This window comes from Andrena cerasifolii, chromosome 3 (genome assembly GCF_050908995.1).
Source record: "Andrena cerasifolii isolate SP2316 chromosome 3, iyAndCera1_principal, whole genome shotgun sequence".
Lineage (NCBI taxonomy): Eukaryota > Metazoa > Arthropoda > Insecta > Hymenoptera > Andrenidae > Andrena > Andrena cerasifolii.
The window spans coordinates 16,498,176-16,509,590 of record NC_135120.1 but is presented as its reverse complement, the minus strand read 5'-3'; the positions used below and the strand labels follow the sequence as shown (position 1 = coordinate 16,509,590).

General features: G+C 40.8%; 1 protein-coding gene across 3 annotated transcripts in view; it reads right to left on the bottom strand.

The window, feature by feature from the left end:
- Positions 1 to 297: 297 nt before the first annotated feature.
- The window catches only part of LOC143367325 (uncharacterized), a 46,295-nt gene continuing 35,177 nt past the window's right edge, over positions 298 to 11,415 (bottom strand). Inside the window, exons 1-3 of one of the 3 annotated variants that reach the window (XM_076808997.1) lie at positions 8,143 to 8,347; positions 6,435 to 6,519; positions 298 to 5,699 (exon numbers count right to left, since the gene is read on the bottom strand). In XM_076808997.1, coding sequence (XP_076665112.1) covers positions 3,443 to 5,699; positions 6,435 to 6,519; positions 8,143 to 8,200 — 2,400 coding nt within the window. In that variant the 5' untranslated portion in view covers positions 8,201 to 8,347 and the 3' untranslated portion in view covers positions 298 to 3,442. Of the gene's footprint in view, positions 5,719 to 6,434; positions 6,520 to 8,142; positions 8,354 to 11,415 lie in introns of those variants that run through there. The other 2 variants (XM_076808996.1, XM_076808998.1) reach the window with 2 other exon arrangements.

The following is an 11,415-nucleotide window of genomic DNA, read 5'->3' as shown; positions in this document are numbered from 1 at the left end:
GAAGTGAAAAGATACTTCACTTCGACAAAATTTGAACTTAGAACATCCTTGTATTACGTCTTTGCTCATTTTCGATCTAGATTCGTTTGAGAAAATTTAGTTGAAATAGGTGACTCGATTTACGGTGGACTCGCGTTATCGGTACTAAACTATTAGTATTAAAGATGGAACACGATTGAAGCGTAGATTTTTCAATGCAATTTCCTATTTAGTATAAGATTCCTGACGAACAGTGCCACCAAATATTACAACCTCGGACTTGTTTCACTGGTAAAATACGAGACGACAAGTTGTAAGTTGGTTTCATTGTTACTGTATATTAAAAACAGCCTGTTGAATATACACGCATGCGTGTCGACGCAGGCATACAAAATACACATATCCAACCACACACACGACGCATCAACTGTGCAATATGCGGTATACAATAGATTTGATACAGAGAGTCAACATCAAATCACCATGTATGTACAGATTATTTAATATAAATAAAGACAGTTTATTTGTAATGTACAAAATAGTGGGAAAGCATCCTCGATAGTACAAGGCCCCAGACTGCTTAAGCCGCAATCTGCTTAAGATTTATCGTAAAACGTTGTGTACATATTTACATACGACGTACTTGCTAAAAATACTTGACACGTTTATCAATAAATAGTTTGTCCAAGAGTCACCATCTGAATTTTTACGATCTACTAGTCGCTTTCTCGCAGTTGCAGGGTGTCCAAGAGACAACTACAAATACAGACTTGACTGATAAGCTAACAGACATCACAAGTAAATGAAATAACAAAAAAAACTTAATACAAATAAATCCACAAAATAGTAGTTTTTGGGATGTACTCAGTTCTCCTACTTGTAAGTCCACAGTTTCTGTAACTGCAGATTCTGTAGAATAATTTAATTAATTTTCTACGCCCCTTTGCTAAAACTTCCTTCGGCTCACTTTCATCATTTCGATTAGCTAAATAGTTAAGCTTGTACCTAGGATTCTGAGACACCCTGTATATACACTTATTCAACGACACATAACTCCACGTCTTCCATAAATGCCGTGGTACAAAATATATCGACGCCGCTGCATAAATAAACGTAAAAACTACATTCTCGGTACAGCCTCATCGGTATTAACGAGTTCCAGTAATTACGTAGCTTAGTTACGCAAACACCAAATAACTTAGGATTACACGCGTACATAATACTATTAAATTCTTGCCGGGAAAGCGAACGATTGGTGAAGTAGACAGCTTCACTCGTGCAACACGCGCGTTCTGAAATTGTCAGTTTATTCGCTCGAGGCCTTGAATCGCTGCGCTTGGAACAGAGCAGTACGGCCCTGGCACATTTGGGACGTTCTGAACTTGCGCTTATTGTTAGAGACGAAAAACGGTTCGTGTTTGTCGGCGCGCGGGCAGCTGATCATTGTGCACACTCGAGGCAGAAAACATTGGCTGGCCGAAGTCACTGACTGGCTACCCCCACCGCGCCGCTGGAGCACCCCACCATTCCGTTCCTCGCCCCTTTGCTCCGCCCACTGATACTTTCTGTTTCAAGTGCAGCGCAATATCAGCATAGGTAAATTATTCTGCGCACCATAACTTCGAACTGAATTCTTAAACTCGAGTATAGATAATCCGAGCCTCAAGTACAGATAGTCTCGTTACGAAATTCGTAGGAGTGTAGCAAACAACACGTGCGTGGGAAAAAATGGAATGGTGACGTCTTTAGCTGGAGACCAGAACGTAAAGCTTCGCTTGGAAATGTTTTTATGCAAATTATGCTGCTCGTTACTTATGGTAAAATTGTAAAGTAATGGTAAAAGAATAGAAATCGCTCGAGAAGACAGCTTGTGTTAAATGTACCCGAGGAAAATATTGGCCACCCGAAGTCTCCTGCCAGACTGTGAATTTGATCAGGCATGAATCATTTCTGTGCTATGCCAGCTGGCCTCTTTATTTCAGAAATAAAGAGCACGCTGCAACTCTGTTGTTTAAAGGCAACAATACTGAATGGTGAGGTAGGTAAACAATCTGTGTGGTGGGGATGGCCAATTAGTGATACTGGGCGGTCAATATTTGTCTGCTTCGAGTATAAGCGAAATGAAATCCCATAGTCATACGTATCATATGAAAAAGATGAAAACTGTCGCGAAAAGTGAATGAAATAATTCAATTTGTTCGATGGGAAAAACTACGTCATGAAATTCATCTTAACTACCAAATTCGAGGTAACAATTCCCTTTTATTCCTACACAATTTACTCGACCAGAGAATAAAACTTTTAAAGGGAATCTTAAGTTCCAAACGAACTCTTTTCTCTTAAAAGATTGACGAAGATTTGTATCAGCACCAGTGTTTGTATCAGCAACACTGTTGCAATTTAAGAATTTTCTCTCTCTCGTACTCAAGCCATTGATAAACGAAAGTCTTGATAATCGTAATAATTCCAATGCTGTCATCGGTAATCCGCGAGTAAACGACTGCGCATGATTACCTTGCATTATCACACACGTTTACTATCTCTTATTTAAAGACTCGTCAAAAGAGTTACTTAAACCTTCATCTGCGTGCCATCGCTTGTCTTATAGTAAAACGTTATCTTGTCATGTACATGCATACAACACGCTATATATCCTTCAAAATCATCCGTCCTCCCACTTGCTATGCACGCATTTAAATCTATAGGGTGATTCAGACAGAGCGCTAAAAATGTTAACAGATTGAAAAATGATATACAACTTAGTAGTCCTAGTGAATCACAACAGGAGAATATGAACTATTATTTATTTGCAGCTCAGTTTTATAATAAATACTCAAAATGTGCTCTTCGAGCTTGAATGCAAACATTACACCGACCAATCAACCAATCGTAATATACGATATAATACATCATTCATACGAATTTCATTCGATGCATTAATAAATTATTTATTATTAATAATCATTATTATTAATCGTCAATGATTTTTTCTTTCACTTGTGTGCAACTGATATATCATATATCCTTTCGATTTGATGTTTTTTTTTTAAGTTTACTTCGCATGTTGAAAAATATTGAATTCTTATAACTTCATTGAGAATAGTATCCATATCCCCACCACACTTTTTACCCAGAATAACCTCCCAGACAATCTATCAAACTTCCTTACACTCCTTCTGAATCATCCTGTACTGTTTCTTACCAGACATTAACATCTATCGCCTAAATACATTGGTGTGCCTCGTTCAATTCTCGCACCCGTTTCTCCAGCACAGTATTGCGTTCAGCCACGCTTCATTCATGCACAGATGCACACGTATGCGCCTTCCATTAAGTATCTAACACGTAAGAGCACACAGGAACACCCGCTACAAGGAAACGATTAAGTGTACGAAGCGCTCTGTATGATAAGCATCAAGTGCAGCGGGAAGCGTGCATGTCAGGAACGTCATGGATAAACTGATTAGCACTCTTCCGTGGAGGTGCTAGAGATTTGGGTGCTGGCGCCGCTGGAGAAGCTACTCCTGCAAGTTTCCACGGCCAGCGCCGTGTCTGGCACTTGGACGAACTGAACTTTCTCCTTCGGCCAACGGTTCCGGCCGTAAACGCAGTTGAAGATATTGTACTTGTGGTCCATCTCCAGGTGGCTGAGGGTGCTGCTGTGCCTCCTCTTCAGCACCTTCTTCGCCATCAGGCTCCTATTGTTCTTATAAGACAGCTCCTTCCTGAAGCAGAAGAACCTCCTCAGCTCCCGCTTCACGCGCTTCGAGCGATAGCCGAACAGCAACGGGCTAATGTACGCGGCCAGAATCAAGAAGCTGGAGGCCAACACGTCGTATTTGTGGGGCAGATGTTGGTCAGTAGGGCGAGGCAGGTTCTTCATTACCAGCAGTATTACGTACGGAGACCAACAAATTAGGCCCATTACTATGACCAGGGCGCTTATTCTAGCCGCCCTGGTTTCCTCTCTGTGTCTAAAAATGGAACCGTTGCTGATTCTGTCCTTTAGCGAATTTATGTAACTCGACGTGCTCCTGACGCTCGAGACGCGATGCAGGCTCTCGTTTTTACTCGGCGCGGGCGTGATCGTCACTATCGGCGTTAGCAGGCAGGCGGAGGATTCTGTGGCGTTAGCCCCGCTAGCAGCATTGTCCCTTTCGGTCTTGTTACAGATCCCGATCGAATTCTCAGCTTCGCTAGCCCCAACGTCCCCGATAGTGAACGTTGTCGATGGCCTACGACTCGGTTTACTCTCCAACAGATCCCGCAATATACTCGAACCTGCTTGTTGATTCTTCGAATCGACTTGCACCAGATGCTCCGCACCCTTGGCGGACTCTATTACTGGCTCGTTCTGCTTGGTCTCGTTGCCCGCTTCGTTTACCTTCTCCCTTTCCTCGGCGACGTCAGACACGCTCAAAGGATTCTCCAACAGAGCCGATTGATAGTCGCAGAAAGGCGAAGAGAGCTTTCTATTGTATCGGAACATGTCTTTGTCTAGGACGTCCAAGGTGTCGAAGCATTCGAAACGAGCGTCATCCTCGGAGTCGCTGCTTTCGTCGGCGTAGCTGCTCGGCAGCCAAGCATCCGGCCCACCCTCGTCCACCGTCAGATCTTGGGAGGATGTTTGCTCTTTGTTATAATGTTCCCGAGATTTGTCCACGTCGACGTCCACGTCGATGACGGAATCACAGTCGGCTTTCATACAATTCTCCTGACTACCCGCGCGTTGCTGAGGCGCACCCAGCCTCTGTAAGCCGACCGTGAACACGATACCCGAGGACGCTTTGTCGTCGACGCGCGACGAGGAGACCTCGATATCCAGTGACGACGAGAATGAACGCCTCCGTGATACTTGGCCGGTCGGCTGCATCGTCTCGCTTGTTTCGTCGATGGAAGACAGGCTGGAGATCTTTGGTATTTTACGGAAGTCCTCGAAGGTGTCTGCTTGGAGGCGTTGGAGTCTAGAGGGGCCATTCTGCTCCTCGCTGAAGCTGGCGGAGGATAGTATAGGTCTGGAGCCGCTTCTCCTAGCTCTCTCTGAATTTCTGTGCGCCGCCACGTATATGCTGACGTAGATCCAGCAAACAGCGACGAATGGTAGGAAGTAGGCGAGGATGCTGTAGACGATGGCGTAGACGAAGCCGTAAGTAATCGTGCCACCTATAAGCGTGTCAAGAATCACAGTACTGTTCTCGATGAGATCGATATCGTCGCTGACCCGGATAGATTCGACGGTCTCCAATAGCTCCGGAATCCCGCTGATGTTCAGCTCGCCGGTCTCGGTCTCGACCACCGCGATAGCGGATCGGGTCAGCGAGTCGATGGCGGTGACGTTGGTAGGCAAGGTGTTGTTCCTTGAAATGCAAGACAGCCAGCAGCTTCGTGGACTCGGATTGAAGAACGCGAGGATGCCGAAAATAATTGAGATCAGCCAGGTGGACATGATCAAGATACCAGACTTCAGCTTGTCCACGCGGGCTCGGTAACGCAGAGGGTCCACCACGGCGAAGTATTGGTCCACGGCGATCAAGAGGACCGAGAGTATCGAGGACGTGGTGACGATCGCCACGGCACCCTCCGACATCGCGCAAATACTTCCTACGGAGGTTGACTCGACTATTTGCGCGGTGGACGATGGCGAAGATGCGTCCATGATCAGAAGAGGATTCATGATGGCGCATACCAGCAGGTTGGACACGGTCAGATTCATGACAAACCTGGAACAAAACCATACAACTGTGTGTTGATTGAGATATCAAAGGTACTTCAATAATGGTAATGCTATAATAAGTATATTATATTAAGTATGCTTGTTTATTGAATTGTATACCTACGATATATTAAAGAACTTGTAAGTTTGAATGTATGTACCTACTGTAATTGAGACATCCAGAGCAAAAACGGACTGACCCATATTTTTTGTGAAATTGAGTTAGTAGCAATAATGTATTCCCATAGGCTATACTAATCATATAAAAAAAGTAAAAATTATTACTTTTTAATGTAGGTTAGTCCGTTTTTGCTCTCAATGCTCAACATTAATATGCTACGTGCTAAGTGAAAGTGATTTGATTGAAATTAAATTTCGTGTATATCTATAGCTATCTTCTAATTTCTTTGAAGTAACAAAGAAGGTAAATGATATAACTTACCTAGTAAAATATACGTATTTTCGTTTAAAATTTGGTAAACTGTTACACAGAAATTGAGCATATGGTGAAAAAATATTTTATTTTCGATGTAACGTATTGTAAATACAGTGTAATATGTTTCCGTTCACAATGGATTTATGAAATGCTGCTGTACAATATATTTCAACATATATCGTGACACCGTAGAATGTTATGTACTGTTATTCTAATGGAAACAAAATCAAATGGCTGTTTGAGATTATTATTCTGATTGAGAATTGCGACAGACACATTTTCTATTTTAACGCCGTGCAGGCTTACCTTTCTATTTCAAAGAACGAAACCGTCTGCCTGGAGTGTGGAGAGCCCTTCAGTGGCCTCGAACAGCCAGTTGATTTTGTTCCAACTATAGATAGTAATAGGAAAATGTGGTTTTGTGTGAAACCCCTGGTGCTTTCACAAGTATCTCTATAATTCTCTACAAGCATTATAATTTGCTCCGTATTCAAATAAAATGTAAATTCTATTCCAGATTCGCTTCATATAGTCATCAATCATTTCATCAAAGAAAGTATTTAAATATATTGCAGAAAGTATTGAAATAGTAATTATATTCCAATGTATTTAAACATTAAACAAGTTTCACAGTATGCACTAACTAGGGTGGCTTTTATTTACTCTTGGTACTTTTTTTCAAGATTTTCTTCGGGGCACCCTCCAGAATAGTTCCAACTAATTAAAAAAAAATCCGTGTAAAGTTTGAGCTCGATCGGATAACGGGAAAGGGTGCCCTTGGGCCCTTAAACGTTTAAATCATTAACAGCTCGCGAAGTAGATTTTATATAATATCCTCCAAGTTATTGATTAAATAAAAAAATATGTCCAACAAAAGTTGTAGATCCGGACAAGGAGCATCTTTTATGTTCTATTACTTTTTCTCGTGCGACAAACGGTTTTCGAAAAAAGTCCGAAAAACTAAAAAAAAAAACTTTTCCCCTCAAATTTTGAAAGTTTAAATGCTTCAAATGCTAATATTTTATTTTTATTTTTACATCCACCATACTGATGTTTCCACTGAATTTACTACAATATTACATTGTATGTAACAGAATTTCGTCTTTCGACTATAAATATAACTTCAAACTATAATATTTTTTTCAACTGTGATTACTATAAAGCAGTGGTTCTCAACCTGTGGGTCATGAAGTGTTTCCTGGCGGCTGGCCACGGTTTTTTGGTTAATTTTTTAATATTATTAAGTTAGAATTCTATTCTGAAATACCTATTTTGAATGTGTCTTCTTTACCTTATTAAATCTACCTTATCTTATATTGGGGTGGGGTTATTTGAATATTATAAAACGGAATTGCGACTCAAAGAAGGTTGGAAAACACTGCTATAAAGTGAATATATTTAGTGTTATGTTTCTCGAATATGTCATCTACTTCTAACGTGCTTAATTTCATTATCATCTTCGGTATGTGTTACGTTTCATTGAAATCCAATACTATTACATTTGTATTCGGACCTGTGTGTCTGTGTTGCGCAGTACAGAAAGCATGGCACCACGTTATTAATGACCTAGTTATATAACTGATCCCAAAATTTTCCGTCTACTCCGCTCATTACAAACGAGTCCCAACAACGCTATTTCTCAATACATTAATTTCCGAAGCTTCTTACACTTCCTACTTATAAATAAAGCATTTACACCCACATACAAGGTGGTGCACGTAAAATCGAGCAACTCTGATGACCTGGTACACATTAATTTCTGCCAAAATTGGCTTAAATAAATATTTACATACTTCGTACAGAATCAACATAATTGAATCATCAGAATCTTTTCGTCACTTGGAGTCTTTCACATTTCAAAAACATCTCTTACAAATTAGTCGTTTTGTTTGATGAAACTAATCATTAAGTATGGTATTCTAATGATCAGGTGAGGCTCCACGTGTGCGGACCAGTCCGTGCAACTAAGTTTGTTGTCACTGATGTCAATGAGAATTTGCAATGAGTCACCAACCTGTTGGATATGGTCCGTAACGACGGACGTACGAGAAATGCCAGCAGGAGAGTGACATTTAGTAGGAAACAGCCGAAAAGGGCAAAACTCCAAGCCACGATGCCTGGATTATCCCACCATCCCTCTAGATCTCCCAGATCTGAGACCGATCCTTCTCCAACGATGTCTGCTGGATCTCCAACCATTCATGTATAATACATATGACACAATCCTGCAACAGAAAGAAAACGAGAATTATGTACATGCATAACACAGATTGACAATAATTCTACAAGTATCCCCGCTACTTTAAATGTAAACGCGTCACTGTCGGGCGTCGCGTGTATAATGACAATTTGGATAATTTATTTTATTTCATATGTAAAAAAATACTAGGAATTTGTTCCTGCGACATTGTATAGGGGCAGAGTAGGGAAAAATGGGACGCCTAACTTTGGAGGGTGATAACATAAAGTCGGAAGGAAAGCAAGACATGGGGCTTCAGTAGGAGTCTTAAGTGGACCTTGCGCTATAAGAAAATCAAGGACTTTGTTAAGAAAAATATTATGGCAACAAAGGAAAATGAGACTCCGTGAAACGGAACACCCATTAAGACCATGTAAACCTATAAAATCTTTATTTTTAGGATTTAAGAAGTATTCATTTATGTAAAAAAAAAAAAACTATAAATATGGAATTGTGGGATGTTCTATTTAAAACCACACGTGACCTCGAAATTCTTGATGAAAAGGCGAGCTTTCAAGAAACTAATTACTTCGCCACACACCTCCCTTGATAAAACGCGGCCTTGTTCCATCAATTTTTTTATACGGAGAGCGGCGTAATACTAATTAACGATCGTCGAGTCAGGCGAAGCGTTCGACACAATGTGCATTTAAACGGAACGCGCAACAACTATTGTTGATGGCATTGCTTATAAATTTCCTAGTAATTAGCACATCGTTATTTGTTGAACATCAAAGTTGCACAATTTCGCTTTATTTATGGGTATATTGTATAGTTATTCGTATACTGTTTTAAAAACTGACTTTCTTGAAGAAGAAGCTTCTTCTGAACAAATTTTACTCCACATTTCCTACACATTTTTTTATGCAAAATTACCGTTCATTCAGTTGTACCACCTATTATGAAACAACCTCTATATAAGCTCTAAATACATACAGTGTGTCCCATTTTAATCGATGCACGTGAACATCGCGACTGTGAGCGAGAACTCACAGTAAAGAATAAGCAAAAGCAAAGTTCATAATAAATTTTCTCGAAAACTAAGCGAGTTCCGACAAAATTGTATTCTATATTTATGATATATTTTTTAAAACAACCACTCTTCGTACCCACTATGTAATGTGTCCCACGGAAGTGTTCAACCTTCGTCTGAAACATTATACTATAGATTGTCAACCTGTAAGGCTATAAGATACTTTCTACCTTCCTCTTTATTAATTTACTTTAGATTGAACCATGTTTCATTGCTCTCACTGTTGAATTGGTAATTTTGCAGAATGTTCTATCAGATCGCGCGCATCAAGTGCGCGTGACTCAGCCTGTGCGCTAGATTTATTTCCATTCTACGGCTAAAAATTTAAATAGTTTTCCAGACTAAATTGGCTGGCACTAATTTAATTTCCAGGCAGTTTATTGCATAGCTTAGAGTAATAAAATTCTTGAGGAAGTTAGGGACAATTTATTCCGTTCGACGAAGCAATGACAATTACAGATTATACTAATAATTTAGTTCTTTAATTTTGGTTGAGATCATTTTGTATCGAAGCTCTGTAGTTATGTATGCAGTACTATTATACGTACACATATAGTACAGCTAAAAATGTTACTATTTCATGCAAATAGTCATTATTGTATTCCCTTAGCTTATTGTTTACACAAATGCGAATATAGTTTATTTTTTGTGCTGTATTGTTAACATAATTAAAACCCGGAGGAAACATCCGTGTGCGCCCCTTCGCGTTCCAATTAGTCACGCGCCTTCTCGCGGGTTAATAGTATCGACGATATTCGCGCGCGTTGATTAAAATGGCACACCCTGTACGTGAACTATGATCAGCTGAATGCCCGGTTTCAAGCTTAAACACGCGTAATACGATTGCCCGTGGCCCAATAAGGCGAAATTGTGCGAGGCATGGTGGCACGCGTGAAACGAGTCAATTTTCCCTGTGAAAAGAAAATTGCGTGGCCTCGATATGTTGCAGTAAAGTGTTGTGCCATCAGTTTATATATAGACTTAACGGATTTTCCCGTAGGCACGTGCTATGAAAATATCCGTGTGTGGTGCACGAGCTGGAGTATACCTTACGGTCGATTATTCCTGCATCTCGAGGCAGCGGGTGCTAAGAGACAAGGCAGCGAAGTCCGCTCGAAAGACAAAGTTGCTTTAACATGCGTTGGCTCGAGTCGTGATTTTACGACTCGCTGTTTTCATTTCTTTGTACGTTTTCACTTTAATGCCTGACACTTGGGCGGTCAATATTGATTCAGAGGTTCTCTTGGACGCTTAACGGGGGACATTTGTTCTGGGTAATCGAGGGCAACGGGGGGCTACTATCAACTTTTCGCGTTATAATTGCAAACTGTAGGATTGGTAATAGATTATGTAGAGCAGCGATGAGGAACCCGCGGGCCGCATTTGGCCCGCCCAGCCGTTGACCTGCGGCCCCGCCTCAACATTTGCGTATATCCTTTGAACTGTAACAGATATCGGAATGAATTCCGCGCCAAAAAATAGGATAAAATTATCCCTTTCTAATACTGTGTAATTATAATTCGCGCGTGAGCAACTATTCTACTTATAGAGAGTTCGAACCTATCTTTTCGAGGTTCGAGTCTACTTAGAAGTGTTGTGTTCCATTTCCGAAGTACTCGTGAACTTGTCATGGGGGTGTCTCCACCTCGGATTGATAATTTCTTCACGCACCACTTACAATAAATAAATCCTGAAATTTGCCAATTTCTGAGCTGTATTACTGTCATTAGGACTGATGTAGAGTTACAAGCGATCGTCATTAAACCCTGATACCTTCTTCTTTCTAATGATAGACAGTTGAATGGACGTGAGTGGACGGAAAATTTAGGAAAATCGCGTGGCAGTCGACGCGTTGACGCTCACACGTCCCGCGTCAGAAAATAAAAATGATTGATGATGGTCTGGGTTGCCATTCGATGAAAAAAAAAAATCCTAGCATAAATCGTTTGCCATGCTAATGTTATTAAGACCCACGCTTCGAATTGGCCCTATCTCACCAGAAGTGACTTCTGGAA